Source organism: Copadichromis virginalis, linkage group LG13, assembly GCF_057382275.1.
Source record: "Copadichromis virginalis isolate Kocher_CV1m ecotype Utaka linkage group LG13, C_Virginalis_male_GT1.1, whole genome shotgun sequence".
Taxonomy (NCBI): Eukaryota; Metazoa; Chordata; class Actinopteri; order Cichliformes; family Cichlidae; genus Copadichromis; species Copadichromis virginalis.
Window position 1 is genome coordinate 17467499 of NC_140630.1, and position 17663 is coordinate 17485161.

At 41.8% G+C, this 17663-nt stretch overlaps 2 protein-coding genes across 5 annotated transcripts in view; both read left to right on the forward strand.

Annotated features, from left to right (window-relative positions):
• LOC146695471 (apoptosis-stimulating of p53 protein 2-like) overlaps window positions 1-6983 on the forward strand; it is a 28443-nt gene extending 21460 nt beyond the window's left edge. For 2 of the 3 annotated variants that reach the window (XM_085477658.1, XM_085477659.1), the window contains 9 exons: window positions 1775-1897; window positions 2051-2172; window positions 2300-2708; window positions 3169-4010; window positions 4724-4861; window positions 4970-5103; window positions 5238-5404; window positions 5521-5720; window positions 5809-6983. In XM_085477658.1, the coding sequence (XP_085333784.1) occupies window positions 1775-1897; window positions 2051-2172; window positions 2300-2708; window positions 3169-4010; window positions 4724-4861; window positions 4970-5103; window positions 5238-5404; window positions 5521-5720; window positions 5809-5850 (2177 nt within the window). In that variant the 3' untranslated portion in view covers window positions 5851-6983. Of the gene's footprint in view, window positions 1-1011; window positions 1063-1774; window positions 1898-2050; window positions 2173-2299; window positions 2709-3168; window positions 4011-4723; window positions 4862-4969; window positions 5104-5237; window positions 5405-5520; window positions 5721-5808 lie in introns of all 3 variants that reach the window. The other variant, XM_085477660.1, reaches the window with a different exon arrangement.
• Window positions 6984-13342: 6359 nt separating this feature from the next.
• LOC146695472 (semaphorin-4G-like) overlaps window positions 13343-17663 on the forward strand; it is a 28414-nt gene continuing 24093 nt past the window's right edge. For both annotated transcript variants that reach the window (XM_085477662.1, XM_085477661.1), the window contains exon 1: window positions 13343-13603. The gene's annotated coding sequence lies outside the window, so the exon portion shown is untranslated. The remainder of the gene's footprint in view (window positions 13604-17663) is intronic.

Sequence of the window (17663 nt, forward strand, 5' to 3'; positions counted from 1 at the left end):
TCTTTTTGAGCTCAGAAGGTAGCTAGTTACTGCCTGGGTGCTGTGCTGTGATCTAGCATGGCTTAGCCTGAGCTTCATAGTCTTTTGTTTTTTTGGGATGTTTTTTTTTTTTTTATAAAACACTTTTTTAGGTTTTGAGTAAAGTAGTTTGAGTTTTTGTTTTGCCAAAGTGTGTCTCGCATGCCTTTCTTAATATAGATTCAGAAACAGCTATACAGAAAATTATTTATACCATAAGAAATTAAAACTCCAAACAATGCTACTTACCTTTATTTTATTAAGGCTGCAAATTTGTCCCTAATGTAGTTGCTCCTGTGCTGCTTTAAAATCAATCTGTTTCACATCTTGTTACATGGTAAACTGGGGACAGCACTAAGGTATGTTCTATGTAATGGAAGTGAAAGTGTGATCCAACCAATGAGACCAGAGCAACATATTGTTCTTTCTACCATCCTCCACACTGTAATTCCTTCTTATGCGCTTCATCTCTATCTTGTGGGATGAGAGAGTTACTCTCTCATCCTAAAACTGGTCCGTCAGTAAGACTTTGTGCCAGCAGTATGCTTCAGGTTATTAAAAATGAATGATCCAACACCAAAATTAGTCATTACAAAACAACAACAGAAGAAATCGTCATCTCATGTTTTGCTATTTAAAGCAATTTCACATACCAAAAGTGAACGGAACAGGCATCTCTCCAGTCTGTTGTGTTGTTGCATGCAATTATTTCTGCATGCTGAGTTGATTTGCAGTATGGAAAGAAGAGAGATAGGGATGGGCGGGGATGAGAAGGGATCTGCTCTTTCTATACACCCATTCCCATTTCCTCTCTATCAGGGACGTTGTGCACAGTAACAGGCAGGCTCCTGGGGGTTGTGCTGTGGTCTGCATGGCCCCTTGGGGGGCCCACACTGGGCCCATCCAAAACCATGTTTAGAACCAGAGGAGATCTGGAGCTTTAAGGCTACTTTGTTTTTTGTTTTTTTTGTCTTTCGAATGCATCTTCCTCAGAAGCCATGTTCTTGCTTAAGCCTCTGAAAGAGCTGCGGGCTAAAAGAAAAGGTACACACTTGTGTTGTGTGTGTGTGTGTGTGTGTGTCTGCACATATGCGCTTCCCGATAGCTTTGCTTAGATGTTTTCATTTTTCATGACTGTTATCTTCACCAAAAACGAGTTTTTTATCATTTTCTTGCTGGATCGTTGATCCCGTTTGCTTGTTTTGCTGCTGTTTGTTAAAGCGTGCTTGTTGAGTTTCCTCCTCAGTTCTTTCTCTGCAGCTCTAAATGGGTCAGTTGGAACAAACACATAACCTTCACTTGAACTGACATCCTGGGTGGACTGTGACCAACCCAATCTGGTCTGGACTGGTCTAGAAAAATATATGGGGCTGTTGGTGTATTGGTACAGCCCTTCTTCTAATGGACCATTTAACTAAAGTGTGTAGAAACTGTGACGGAAGTCATGGTTTTGCTATGTGTTGCTACTTTTGCTAGTTGTAAGATACCCCTCCATGCTTTTGTGGAAATCTGACCAGAGATTTTCGCAGACATGGAAGCAAATGAGCAAATGAAGAGCAATGCAAAATGCCACAAAATCTGTTGTTTTTCAAAAAAGGTTTGTTATGTATGACACTGCACAACACAAAGCTCTATGAACTTTGTGTTTATAATGAATGAATTTCTGTGTTGATGCTTTAGTTCATTATTTCTTTAAAAACCGATTGCATCTCATTTTATACTTTATCTTCTCTGTCCTCTTCTGCTGGCTCACCAGGCCTTCAGCCAGGGAAACTGGCAGAGTGGAGTTCTTCAGGTCCAGAGCCCAACACCAATGGTCACGGTTCTGCTTCAACACTGCCACGAATGAACTCTCACTCCAGCTCTAACACAGACCAAGGTAAAGACACAGGCACATACTGCACACGTGCAGAAATAAAGTGTAATCCCTTCCTGTTCCTATAAAACAAGATTTTTTTTTCTTTTCTTTTTTTTCCTCAAACTGTGTTGAAACTAATTTCTTCATCATCTTCTCCGTTTGTTTTGTGGCTAGATGATTCAGAATTGAAGAGGGACAGGAAAGTGCGTCCATATTCCATGTTTGAGCCAACAGAGGCTCCGGCTACCTCCCTCCGCAAAAACCAGAGCAGTGATGACCTTGTCAGGGATGCTCAGGTGAGGGGGAATGAAAACACACTTTTTATATCATCATGAGAAAAAAAAATACTAGAAAGATTTGTTAATACCTGTAGAAAAAACCCTAGCTTATTTACTATCTTTCTCTTTCCTCAACTTCCATCAGTCGGCTCCCAAAGCTCCAGTCAAGGTACCTCCCCCTGTCCCCAGCAAACCGAAAGGCCCCGTTATTGTTCCCTATGGCAAACCAGGCCTCAACACAGGCACCTTCCCTAAAGCCAAGCCCCACAGCCAGCAGCCCCACACCGCCCAGAGCCGCAGCCCTCACCCACCGTCACAGAGCCAGACACTCCCTCTACCCTCCAAGCAGGACACTCCACCTGCAGCCACGGTACGGCCCTTCACCTCAGACCTCCCCTCCTCCAAAGAAACCAACCTGAGTAAACCGCAAATCGTAGCTGCCAGCTCCATTTACTCCATGTACACACAGCAGTCGGGTTCAGGAAAGCCTTTCCTGCCTGTTGTGCAGGGTTCTCTCAACAGGGCTCAAAACCGCACCAACGGATTTGTCAGTGGTAAGAATATACATTAAGCATCTTTGCATACACAGTTGATGTAGATGGATTCATATATAAAAATTGAAAAGGAAGTTTATCAAAGTCCTGAATCTGTCCTCAGAATCTTTTTGTATTCCACACTAACTCTGTAAAATAATATAGCCCATTCATTTAATGAGGAAGACGAAACGGGAAAAAAAAACCCTACTTGTTGTAATTAATGAATTAAAATAAATACAAAAAATAATCAAATACATTGTTATTATGAATTGCAATTTAATAATAGAAAGCATAATGATTATGCTGTGACATGGTGAAGGCTGCTGTAAAGAAGCTCCATCCTCTGAATATCAAGTTAGTAGAAGTAGAAGGGAGAGAAGTGGTGAAATGTGTCCAAAAAAGAGCTATGCACCAAAAAATTTCTTCTTTTTTTCTCTCTCGCTGTCTTAAACACTTGTTTCCCGTTTTTTGTTTGTAGTGTATCGTAAACCACTGATCTCCAGTGGAGGCTCCCCACATCCAGAGAATCCATACTTAGAGCGTCGCTCCCCAGCCCCAGAAACTGAACTTGACAACAATGGAACCAACAACACAGGCTCCAGCTCATCTGAGGGGCAGCAGCCAGAGACAGAGCGCATCCCCCGGCCACTCAGCCCTACCAAGCTGCTTCCCTTCATTTCCAACCCCTACAGGCAGAGCGATGGTGACCTGGAAGCCCTGAGAAAGAAACTCTACAATGCCCCTCGGCCTTTGAAGAAACGCAGCTCCATCACTGAACCAGAGGGTCCGGCAGGGCCCAACATTCAGAAACTCCTTTATCAGAAAACTACCCTGGCAGCTATGGAGACCACTGTGAACACACCAACCACTCCCACGTTTACTGGAGAAGCAGCGAAAGCGGTGGAAGGATCAGCCGGACCACATGGTCCAAGCTTTCCGACTGGCACCGAAAACTACCCATCAGAGAGAGGACAAACTCAGGAACCCTCACAGACCACAGGTATCAACACTCCACTCCCAGCCTTTACTGAACAGCCCTACACACCACCGGCCATCCTGGAGACTGAGGAAATTATTCCCCCTCCTCCACCATCCCACCCAGCCCCAAGGCCAGATGATGCTCTTTTCCCACCGCCACCACCTCCTGGTCTGGAGGACACAGAACCTAGTTTGCCCCCTCCACCTCCAGAAGGCTTCCTGGAAGAATTCCCCCCATACCCACCACCTCCATACCCCAGCGGAGCAGAGCAGGACAGCTTTGGAGAGGACACCTTCAACATGAAAGCACCTGAGGTCACTGGACAGGTCACTCTGCCACCGGTATGAATCTTAATCTGTAGAATCTCAATTATAACATGGCTGTTAGCTGTTTGTTTTTGAAAGAAGAACTAGTCATTGCAGTCCACAGGAGACACTACCTGTGTTTGTATTTGTGCTGCGTGCATTTTGTAAATCCTCTCACATGTTTGTTAGGGGCACATCATGAGTTACACTTGGCCCTGCTGAACACCAGTGACCTGCTCTGGTGTTATATAATTGAATAATCACCATCAAGTACTGCTATTGTTTCAGGAGAAAATGGGCTTCATTCTGCTCTCTTTAAGCCGATATCCACCCCGCTTTGCGCAGTTTACACATTCTCTTAAAAATAAACACCAGTTTACTTTTTCTTGTTGCTTAACTCCTTAAGCGGTTTTGATCTTAAGGTAGCAGGTTGTAACACTGAGAAATCAGTGTTATGACCCATTTTCCAGCCCAGTCCCCTCCTTTTGTCACCTCAATTTGAAAGCTAAAGAACCTTTTTTCCATATCGGGTTGCATAATCGTGGTATTGGAGGAATTAATTAGTTTTTTTCAGCTTGCGTTCATAAACTGGATTAGCTCGCTGGAAGCACAAGTCCCTCATTTGCTTTAAGCCCACACTGAGGGCAAGAGCAAGTGGACGTCTCCTCTCTCTGAGATTTATATTTTTTTTCTGTGCTGTTCAAGATCGTTTATGTGTATGTGATACACTATTATGGTTGTGTCTTTAGGGAAAGAGGACCAATCTGCGCAAGCCTGGTTCTGAACGTATCGAGCACAACATGAGAGTCAAGTTCAACCCACTGGCTCTGCTGCTGGACTCTTCTCTGGAGGGAGAGTTTGATCTGGTTCAGAGAATCATCTACGAAGTAAGAAATCTCTCCCACAAGCTTGTTATATATTATATTGTCACTCCTGCTGGTAATCTGCTCTGGTATTATACTAGTATTTCACTTCTTGTGGTTTTTGAATCACAGGTGGAAGATCCAAGTCAGCCCAATGATGAAGGCATCACTGCTCTACACAACGCTGTCTGTGCCGGCCATACGGAGATCGTAAAGTTCCTGGTTCAGTTTGGTGTCAATGTTAATGCCGCTGATAGTGACGGCTGGTAAGTTCATGCTCGCTGCTGAGCACATTCATTTTATTTTTGCTTTACTGTTTTTCTTTTTTCCTAATACGTGTCACATTTTCTCCTCTTTGTTTTTCCATTTTTTTCTTTATTTTTTCAATTAAAATAAATAGGACACCTCTTCACTGTGCTGCATCCTGCAACAATGTGCAAGTGTGCAAGTTCTTGGTGGAGTCTGGAGCAGCAGTGTTTGCTATGACTTACAGCGACATGCAAACGGCAGCTGATAAATGTGAAGAAATGGAAGAAGGCTACACCCAGTGCTCTCAGTTCCTCTATGGTCAGTAAAAGCTGTTTTGTCTCTCCATTATTGTTTCCTGTCTTGTGAATGTTGTTTTTTTCCCCCCCTCCCTCTTTCAACAAAAACTCAGTGTTTAAAATGTCATTTTTCCTCAGGCGTGCAAGAAAAAATGGGTATCATGAACAGGGGTGTGGTCTACGCCCTTTGGGACTACTCTGCTGAAAACCCTGATGAGCTCTCGTTCCACGAGGGAGACTGCATGACCATCGTCCGCAGGGAGGACGAAGATGAGATCGAGTGGTGGTGGGCGCGCATGGGCGACACTGAGGGTTACATTCCCCGCAACCTCTTAGGGGTGAGTTATGAATCAGCGTATTATCAGTGTAGTATTCTAGGTGTTAAAATGTGGATTATTAATATGTTTTTTGTGTTGTCCTCTACAGCTCTACCCCAGAATAAAACCAAGACAGAGGACGCTGGCTTAAAATACAGGAATCCCTGCACATTTCCACTCTGGCAGAACTTTGAACACACACATATGCACAGGCTTTAATAGACTGGTGAAGAAAAGGACACCTTGTGAGATGATAAGATGAGGACAGACCAAACAATATGAAGGATCAAATGTTTCCGGCACTTTTCTGTATCGACAAAAGAGAGGGAGTCACCCTTTCTTATTTTTTTCTTTTCCTTTCTTCTTTTTAATTACAGGTCACACTGTGTACTGTGTGCTTATGACACTAAAGGCTTTCTTTTCATTTATTTCCACTGCTTTTGTATTTAGTGTCTGGAATGTTGTCTGATGTCACAGTGGGATGTAAAAGGAACAAACAGTATTTTTTATTCATTGAAAGTGATTTTTACACATTGGAGTAGTCTTTTAAATCTTATGTCTGGAATACTGGTTATTTTTTAACAAACCCTACGACTCTGTGTTGCATGAGGTTAATGAGTGGAGGGTGATGATGATGCTTTTGAAACACTCTGTTACTGTGACAATCTTTCAGGGCGTATTTGTCATCGCCTGTGTTAAGTCACTGTGCCTCTGTACAACTGCCCTGGAGCTGTAAAGTTTCGGCCGTGACCACTGCTGTTCTGGCTAAACAATTAGAAGAAGAAATAACAGCTGGGGGGGGGAATACAGCGCCGAAGCTGTTTGCTTTATCTCTTGCTGTACGTTCTGTGGTCAATGACACCTCAAAAGCTGGCTTGCTTTCCTGCAGTTGCACGTGGTTGAGATGCCACAGATGATGTGTATACATGTGTTTCTGTCATAAAAGTTAGCTAAATGTCACTGTAGTAGTTATTTTATTACAAAACTTCATAAGAGGCTGTCTGAGGACACAGGAGAATAACATGCAGTATGAGTTTGATACAGCCATTCTGTGAAGACAAAGCTGTCACAAACCTTTTCCAAGTAAAATCGATTCCTAAAAGCAAAAATAATTAAAATAAGATGTAGCTTGAAATATCTCAAGACTCAGCTCACCACATATCAATCAGTGCTGATGTATTTATTTTTTTTGTTACGTTTTTTTTCCCTTAGCCATTTTGTCAGAATTGTAACCACATATGTATTGTAGTATTTCAAACATTTACAATAAAAACTTTGTACTAAGTCGCTCTAATGTAATTTCTTTTCAGGTGTCTTACAATCAAAAGGAATCAAACATGAATTAACATTAAGCCACACATTTATATGCACAACAAAAAAAATTATATAATCAGTGGGGGGGGAAAAAAATTCTTATGGCCTTGTTACAAGTTATTCGCTGCCATCTGCTGGACAGTAGTTGACACTACATAGTGATTTTCTCGTCTTCACGGGCTCTGTTAGTCATTATAAAGCGTGGACACAAGATTTGAAACTGACGTTAACACAAGTATGTGCAGTGGTAAATAGATGAAGGATGAGTAACTTTCGCTGACTTGAGACAGAGACCTTTTTAGTGATTCTTTGTGAAGATGCCAACGAGGAGCTGTTTGTGTACATGCCCATCTTGCATCCATATCAACACACAAAAACCGGTGTACCAAAGTGCTTACCTATCTAATCAGCCAATCACATGGCAGCAAGTCGATGCATTTAGTCATGCAGAAACAGCGTCACAATGGGGAGAAAAAGGTGACAGAAGGGAAGAATGTGGCATGATTGTTGGTGTCAGAAGGTGTCAGCCTATTAATATGATGATTTCTTTTTCTGGGTATTTTCTTACTAAAAGGCAGATGTGTGTCATCGGTATTGACTCATCTTAGGACTGACAAGAGAACAGTGTTCTATATCACATTAATTATTCTACTGTGGAAGCAGCACAAACAAACATTATTAACAGTAACAAGACATTAGGGACATTGAAAATCCTTCTTATATTACACTTCAGTGTGTTTAAAAAAATTACTGAATGTTGCAGTATAATGACTTCATTTCCTTTTAATCACCTTTCTCCAAATGAGAGCAGAGCATATGGTCCCAACAGAGTGGAGCCAAGGAAAGAGCATTATAGTTGGTGTATCAAGTGCTGTGTGTGCTATTTCGTCTTCTTCTGCAGGGTGAACAAATAACAGGGCTGATGTACTGCTTATGAGGTAATGTTAAGCCTACAGTGCACTTATATAACGTGCTATTGAGATGCTTATTACATGTTTGTTACCTGATTATTACAGTCCAAAAGGGAGGAGCCATCAGTTCAAATTTAAACGGATGATGCTATTCAGTTTCGCTTTCTAAATTTCTTTATTGCTAAAAGTTGGGAAATCTGTCACAGTACATGTAAAACTGTCACATTACATTAGAAAAGTGCAACTAGTTAATTCCACAAAGAGAAGAAAACTTCAAAGCCACTGCAGCAGCACAGTTCAGCTGATCAAACAGCCTGTCCACAAAGAGAACAGGTCCAGCAGAGCTCAAAGTGCAAATCAACTTTGGTCATTAATTTGAGTCATTTTTTTACCCACAGTATTGGATTTTAGGTGCCTGGTAAATCCCATTTTAACAGTTATAACTCAATAATGTCTTTGGAAAATATTATTATAAAATATACGTCAGTGATGGGCTTATATGGTATAATATACAGCCAGATCACCAGCTTCTTCAAGTAGCATGTGCTAATGACAGATAAAGATACCTGTTGAACAAAAACAAAACAAAAAAAAAAAATCTGCCCTGTTTGTCTGCAGCTCTCTGAAAGGTAATTCCACACATAGTGAGGCAATTTCCATTCAAAGTCATATTTCTAAACCTTAAATAAATTGCTATTGTAATTACTTAGTTAAACATGTTGAATCTTTGGAGTTAATGGAGCAGAGTGTGCAAAATCCTTGCTGAATTAAAACAAGGAGTTGAGATAAATGGCTGAATTCAGCAGCAACAGTGCCCTCTGAACATGACAAACTGCATCCATTATCAATGCATGCATTCATAATACATTAAAACTTCGGTATAAACAAGTGTATTATGACAGATAGCGTCTGCAGTTTTCTTTCATAATTCAGCTCCAATTGATCTCTGCAGTCCAGCAGAATGAGCCCTTTGTGTTTTTATATAAAGACCTACAGGGCTCGTGCATTAGATTAAATACAGTCCTATGTATATCAATTCTTGGGATAGCAACAGGGGAGAGTGAAGGAACCGGTTTTCCTCAAAGACGCCTTCATTAAGTGTATAAAAAACATTTGTATTTCAGTTCTCACAAGAAGTGAAATCCTGCTCACCATGAATATTACCACATCTAAAAATGCTATTTTTAACCAGGGGTCTGGATGGGACCAAAAGCTATAGGCATGAGAGAAGAGATGGGGAGTCACAGGAGCAATTGCCTCTGCATGCCTGGATGTGGGTAATGTGACTCTTCTAGTAGCACACAAAAAGGAATTTATTAAACGGGACAATTGTAGCAAAGACCACAGGAACATCTTTAGTTTCAAACACATGCTGTTCTCTGCAGTATGCAAATATACATCTTGCACAGCCACACAACTTTTAAAGGTGGTGAACCCACAACATATACTCAATGCACACTTTATTAGGTACACTTGTTCAACTGCTCATTAATGCAAATAATCATCGAATGCATCTAAACAGCAGTAATCAAATATATTTTTGCATGTATATTTTGCGGGTATAGGAAGAATGAGGAAGAAAAGGTGTTTTTTTTTCTTTTCTTTTTTTTTCCTTTTTTTTCTTTCTTCTTTGCATAGTGTCGATCAGGTGATCTTTTTTTTTTTTTTTTTCTTTTTTTTTTTTGCCTGTCCCGTTTGGCTCTTTTGCCATCAGAATTGTTGTCTAAAGGCAAAGAAAGATGCCCAACGGATTTACTTTACCAAACTGACCATCCCAGCCTTGCCGTAATGGTCCATTTGATTCACCTTTTATTGTTTCTTTTATTTTCACTTACTGAATATGGGACAGACTTGACTGGGGGAAAGAAGGGGAGAAAGAAAGAGGGAAAGAGAAACAGCTGAGAAGAGGGACGGGGGAGAAGGGCAAAAGACAAAAACCAACAGAACGGGCAGAGAAAAAAAAATGCATATATCAATCACCTGGATCACCTGCTGAGAAAGAAAAAAGAAAACAAGCAGAAGAGAACAAGAGTAATAGAATAAACAACATCACAATGATATATGGGAATATGACAGTAAATACTAAATGTTAAACATTATTGTGCAGCACATAAGATCAACAGAACACAGTGTGCTTTGAGGTAGGAGCCAAAAAGGGTGTAGTTTGTGGGTGTGATCACCCGTGTGTACACCTGTGAGCATGGACGCGCTTGTTTTTTGAGGGAAGGAAGGGAGGGGCAAGTGACCCCTCCCTGGGGCCAGCTCCCCCGCTGACCCCAGTAGGCACCCCCATACTCCGCGACCCGCCAGGGAAAGGGGGCCCAGGCCCATCCAGACCGGGGCCCAGTGCAGCAGCGCCGCCCGGCCCCACAGAGCCCGGGACAGTCCACCCAACCCCACCACAGAGAAAACTGCACCCACCCCACCATCCACTCATCTTCCAGACAACATAAGACAATAAACACCCAGGCTGAGATCTTCCGCCACCTCTCCTGTATTTCCCCCTCCTGCAGAGGGAGCTCCTGAGGAGAGGAAAGCTCCTGCAAGATGTGACAATCTCCCCCACCAGTTGAAGAGCCCCCCAGGTGGCTCGACGCACCGGCGGCACCCTGCTCCAGGGCTGGGCCCCCATGCACCCACCCGCCCACAACCCCGGCAACACACCAACCAGGACCCAAGCCCCCGAGGCCCGGTCCGGGTCCCAGCCCAGAGACGGAGCGCCCCCAGAACCTCACGCCCATTCCGGACCCACCCAGGGGCAGCCAGGCTACCAGGTCAGTAACCCACGTCCATCAGCACAGACCCTCCCCTAGCCCCGCTGCACGCAGCCGCGAGGAAACAGTCACCTGAGAGCCAACAGAGCCCCTAACCGGACATGACCGCTACCCCGGGTTGAGCCCCCCAAGGAAGATGCCTCCGGGGAACCCCCCGACGCCCTAAGCCTGTCCCTACCCCAAGGTAGGGGTTTTTTATATATCACTTTATATGTGGCGCACTTGATGGGGGACAGATGGGCTGATCTGCTGGGATTTTCCCACTCAACCATCTTTAGGGTTTTACAGAGTGGTTAGAAAAAGAGAAAATATCCACAGCAGCAGTTATCTGGGTGAAAAGGCCTTGTTGATGTCAGATGTCAGAGAAAGGCCAAACTGCTTCAAGCTGATGGGAAGGCAAGTGACTGAAACAACCACTCCTTACAACCAAGATATGTAAAAGAGGGCTTGGGCTAGAGCAGCAGAAGACCACACAGGGTGCCACTCCTTTGAACATTTTTCCAATGTCCTGATTGGAAAAACGTTGCCTGGTCTGATGATTCTCAATTTCTGCTGAAACATTCAGATGGTCAGACTTTGGCACTTATACAGCATGGATCCACCCTGCCCTTTTCTGTTTTTTTAATTTATTTCATTTGATTCTTGAATGAGGTCACGTCACGTTAACCTAATCACTTTTCAGTTGAACTAATCAGTGGTTTTGCATCTTTCTTCTTAGATTATATGTTAATGTATGCAGCACTGCGTTTCTTCTACCTAACCAGGTCCATCCTCCTCACTAAAAGTTGATGGGATTCAATTAGGGTCAGTGTTCCTCCTAGTTCTGCAGTCATTATTAGAGCACAGGTCGGACTACCTGCTGATGTTTCGCTTCTTTAACCCTGAAACATCTCAGGGTGGTGGAGCAGCAGTTGAGATGTCTCCTTTCTACGCCCTGTAGCTGGCCCTGGGATCCCAGAGGTGCTGCTCTGGTATAACCTCTGCAACCAACTTTTTCTAGGAATGTTAAAAGCTCGATTTAAAGGAAGGATAAGTGATGACCGTCTTGGTCAGAGAAGGTTCCCAGAGGCGATTTTCTCTGGGAACCTGAGAGCACGGTTGAGATCCACTCCCAAGATCAGCTTTCGCCTCCCGGGAACACTAGGGACTGTGTCTACTGTGAGCTGACGTGGGCCTGATCCTCCTTCCTGATGAAATGGATCTGCCTCTGGGATGTTACTGCACTGTTGCTATTTCCCTCCAGCCTTTTACCTCCAGTATTTCCGCCAGCTTATGCAGAACCTGGATGTGTTGCTGTCTATACCGGCAGCCTCAACAGAAAGGCCCACATGGTCGTTCTGTTGAGTATCACTTCCCAGGCTGTCCATCTCCCTTGATGCTGGCCAACAGCCTTGATTTTGTATGAGTCCTCTTCCACCTGCATCACCTCAGAGGTCACCAGATCTTTTCTCTTCTTCTTGGGAGCTTTGGACCAAACCTTGGGTGTGGGTCACCATCCAAGACCCATCCTGCCTGGTTGAGGCACACCTGCAATCTCCTGGTGCTTCAATAAGCCGATGGCTTAATCAACTATCTGTGTCTCAACATATGAATGAAAGTCTCGTCAGAACATTTACATTTTTTTTTGTAGTTTTATTAAACTCTTAAAGCTTTTATTTTTTATCAGTAAAATATTATTTTTAATGAACTTTTATGGGGTTTTTTGTAGTTTTTTTTCTTTTATTTGTTTATTTATTAATTTTTTTTATTATTTTTGTTTTGCATTAGTATTGAAACTAAGGACAACCTTAGTAATTTGTGACCTTACCTTATTACAACCAGGATTATCATTATAAGACTAATGTAACAGACAGTGGTAGAGTCTGTGTAAAGCTGAACGGCATCATTTTGTATTACAGAGAGTGGTTTGTTTTTCACCAGACAGTCGGGAAAACAGGAGAAAATGTGCTGCAGGGAGCGGGACTGCTGCAGTCTCTCATGAACAAACTGAAGGTCGACAGGCTGTGTGTGTGTGTGTGTGTGTGTGTGTGTGTGTGTGTGTGTGTGTGTGTGAGAGAGAGAGAGAGAGAGTGCGTGTCTACATCTTAGAGATGAGCTACTGAAGAAACTATCTTTCGTACTTGTAAGCATGACAAAATCTACTCATAAAGTGAGATATAATCTCTATTTTCTCATACGATGTATTCAAAATAGAGATTAATAGATATTGTTGAATTGGTTTTCCCTCGGACTATTTTAAAAGCATTTAAGGGAGTTAACTGTATACTGATTAAATTTACAAACAGCATTAAATGCTAAATAAATAGCTTAACATAATCTTTTTCTCTTTGTCAGAAAATACCAAAAATACAAATATCTAACAAAATAACTTAAATGTTATATTAATTTTATTTACTGTGCACATCAATTAACACCAACACTTGTAAAAGTCCCAGATTCTTTTTTAAAAATCTGCTTATAAAAGTAAACTTGTAAAACTTGTCAGCTCAGCTCTGTGTAATTTTATCCATGTCCGCTAGGTGTCAGTGTGGAGCCACGGCACAACTTTAAATGAACTCTGTTGCTTTTTGTTGCCCACCTTTTTAACCTCCACTTTACCTCTGCACCGCAACTCCAAGTGGAGGTGTTTGATGGGATAGTGAAGAAGTATAACAGCAGTATAACCGGTGATAAAAAGCCAAAGATATCTCTTGATTCAACGTAAATAAAAAAATAAGTAAGCGTTGCGGGAGGGCGTGCCACCTGTGACGGCAGCTGAGTGGACGAGCTGCGAGTCTGCGCCTCTGTCAGTGCTGCGTGTCTTTCAGCGGGTGTTTGCGAGAGTGCACAGGCAGGAGTGTAAAGTCCACTTGGATTATCTGAAGCTCGAAGAAACATACATATCTTTTTCTGCGCACGAATACAGGTAAGACAGCCGACACACTACCCGATCTCTGCAGGGATACGAGATACCTACCAAATATATGATTTAGGCTCCCGTGATAATACCTTTATATCTCTTTAGTGTCAACGGCGGTGCTATAGTAAGAGTGTCTACAGCGTGATTCTCTTTAAACAAATTACTCCTTTCAGTTATTGTTATACAGATTTCCTACATTATATTTCCTGCATGTTTAAGAATACTTACCTGTCTATTTTTCTTCTTTCTTTTTCTCATTTACATTAAAAATAAATCATTTCGGTTCATTTCTGTGTTAAAATTGAGCCTTAATTGAGAGCATACTGTGTTATAACTTAAGGAGCTGGAAGAGGTTGATTGATCTGATAAAGGTGGCCATCTCCTGTCCAGCCATGGTGATCTAATCATCATTAGGCCTGCATTTAAATCTGTGTGGATCCGGTGGACCCGCTTATCTACCTGTCTATTTAAAAAAAAAAAAAAAAAAAAAAATCATGACTTGAGAGGTAAGAGGAAGAAAACTGTTGGAAGACCTGTGCAAAGAAAGGTGTTGTTAGGTATTGTTATGCAGATAGTGTCCTCGATGGTCATTTCTTGTTTAACTCAAAGGATTGGTTAGCCGTTTTTTGTTTGTTTGTTTGTTTGTTCCTGCATTATTAAAATGTTGATTTTTAGTAATTTCTTACCATGTTTTCTGTAATGCCTTCAGAAGCGGCCTAACTCAATATTTTGCTGTTATTGAGGTTTAGCTCAGTCCAAAGGGACAAACTTGATAAAGCTGTGTGAAAACAGGAAGCCCAGAATGAAGTCACCACCCTTTATTAATGAAAATTAACAGATTAGCCTCCTGGTTCTTTCTGCATCAAGGATTTTGCGTGTTTTGTACAGAATTATGGTGTTTTTAAGTCTTGTTTTGCCTTTTTACTTGCATGCCTATATGCATCCTATTTTTTTAGGGTGTCTCCTCATCAAATTTAAGTGCTCAGCGATAGAAAAGGTTGCTGGCAGAAAGATTGTTGAAGCTTTCTGATGCAAATCTGGATATTTCCCCCCCCCCTAAATACTAGATTAAAATTAATTGCAAGGCTGCTGCTGAGTTGAAAGATTCTGACAAATAGCACAAACAAGCTGCAGGATTATCAATGATGGCAAACAAAATCTTAATAATACAAAGCATTGCTTCTGTCAGAATGACTCCAGTGTGTTAAAGGTGGGTTTAAAGGGCTCATTGTACCCCGATTGTACAAAGTGTAAATACTACAGTCCTCTGAACAAATGGAGTTCAGTTCAGCTGGCGTCCTTTTGTCACTCTGTGAAACAAGACTGTTTTAAAGCAGTCTGACTGCCAGTTGAAGCAGAGCTCAGTGGCTTTGACTATAATCTTTTCACCACTCGCGCAGACATCCAACTCAACAACAGAGAGTTTGGAGTCCTTTGGGACCAGTGTTGTCTGTTGATGGAGCTGTCGCCACGGAGCTCCACTATTTTCTTTTCAAGCAGGTTTATGGACGCCTCAGTTGGCTGATAAAATCCATTTCCGTGAATGGATGTCATGGGACAGAAAGCCGGCAGCGAGATCAGGAGGAAGGCAGATTAGGAAGGTCGTGAGCGGTAGAGCCTCTGTGATTTCCCCTGGATTCGGCTCATTTCGTTTTCAGCATTTCATTCTCATTTCATTCTTTCAGCATTTCCTCAAAGTTTTGATGGTGTGCTCTGTGGCCAATTAACAGCTGAAAGCTCCTGCATTCATGGGGTCTGAGGTACTCGGAGGAAATCAGGAATAATTGATTTTAGATGACAGAGAATTGGGAATGTGACAATTATGGGATTTTTCTCTGCACTGCTGAACTTTCTGACAGTATTTTACCTCCTTCCTGACTGCTTCCTCTCCTCTCTTTCATATTTTCTTTATCTTACTGTCACCTTACGGTTTCATTTCTGCGTGAACAAACCCCTGCTCCTCTGAAGATTATTAGACCACATCAGGACCGCTGTGGCTGACTGATTGAAAGGATTTGCACCATGACAGCCCATTTGAGGGATTTTGTGTGCATGAGTCAGATGAATGACTTATTACGATCCCCTCGGCGCACCTCCTTCACCACCTTTTAGAAGGAGCTCAGACAAAAGTGGAAGCCAAGTTGACGCACCTTCAGTGTTTGACAGTTCCCACGAGGGCTAGCACATGCTCAGAGGGGACGCAACAGAAATAATCAGCTCTTGCCAAAGTAAAATTGGCATTAAGGGAGCAAGATAGAGCTGTGAAACCCTATAAGAACTTTAAGGTTGGTGGAAGTGTCGTATATCTCAAATGGATTAACTCCAGGAAATAATAAAACATGGTTTATATTATTTATATAGATTTTCCCATTTATAGTTCTTTTCCACTGGCCATTCACTCAAGTTCAGCAGAAATACTTTGAAATCTGTTGCTTTTGAAGATTTAATCGATTTTTTTTTGTCAAAAGAATGAAGCATAAAGGACTTTGTTTCTTCTTTTCTATCACGTTGAGGGAGTTTAGGAGTTTTCACATTTAGGAATCTTTTTTTAATGCAGCCAACTTAAAAAAAAAAAAGCAGTTTTCATCAATCAAATATAATCTAGCAATATTTGTAACAGTTTGTTTTATGTTTGAATGTTATGCACCATTGAATGCTCGTCATTATGAGTTTTAGTTGTGTAAGTCACATGGTTTTTAGTCATGAGTCTTGAGTTCATCATTGTGCAAGTCTGAGAGGCACTAAAACATCTTGGTTAGGTTAGGGAAAAATATGTTTGGTTTACTATATACTACATGCGCCTACGTGCACTTTTTCATATGATTGCCAGAAATCTCCTATAGCAACAGGATTCCTTTATATTTATCACCAATTACAGTGAATGATAACACATCTGCTGGACTATCATAGAGCTTCCAGAAGGGCTCCCACTGGATGTTCATATCTATGGAAGTGATTACAGTGCCATTCAATGGAATGACAACAATCAAAATGAGTGGTCTGACAAAGTACTGCATTTAGAATGATTAAAGAAACAAGCGTGAGCAATATATCCCCCACATATGAGAACATATTCCAGAACATTTTTCATGTTTATTTATTGCTGCACCTTCTACATGCTGGTCAAACTTGTGGCTACAAAACCTTTTGGCAGCTTTCCCAACACAGATTGTGTTTCAGAAACAATCCTGACTCAGAAGTGCATTAAACAAGTGCCGAGTTGTGTATTATCTGTTTCCCCATTATTTAAAGTGTCTGTGCTTTTGTTAACTTTCTACTGTGTTATTATAGACAATTACTTTTCTTTATTTGTATGTGTGTTATATGACTGTAATGTATGTTGTGTATGGTGTGTATATATAAGTTCACTCAGGCCCTATTTAGTAAAAAAAAAAAAGAGTATTTTCAGTTATACTCATTTATATTTGGTGGTATTGCTTTTTTCTGGGAATGCCTTGGCAAGATTATTCTATAGAATCACAGGACTCTGTGCAGGACAAGTTCAATTCTGACACTGACCAAAGGCTGCAAAACAAGCCCAAATCATCATCACACCACCACCGTGCTTGACAGCTGAGGTGTTTATGCTGCTATGCCGTGTTTGGACATTGTTCCAGACGTCTTGTGGTTTGCTCAGATGCAACTTTGCAAACCTAAGTCATGCTGCTATGTTCATTTTAGAAAGAAGAGGCCTTCTTCTGGTAGCCCTTCCCAACAAGTCATACTTGTTCAGTCTGTTTATAATTGGACTGTCTTAACCTTAAAATGCTAAATGAGGCGGGCAGAGTCTCACACGTTGCTCTTGGGGTTTAGGTTTTTTCCCCTGAGTTCTGATCTAGGGGGGAATTTGCTGAGAAGTCTGCATCCACCTGAATGCTTTAGACCAGCAAACTGCCAAAATTTCTGTTTTTGTGATCACACTTGCTAATGTTAAAAAGGTCAAGTGCATACTTGCCCCCTTAATAACTATGAAAGCAGTCATTTTTCACAGGATGGCATAAGGACCTGTGCAAACTTTGTTTTTCACATGACTACATGAAAATGGGGGAGCTGGGGTGGAGGTGGG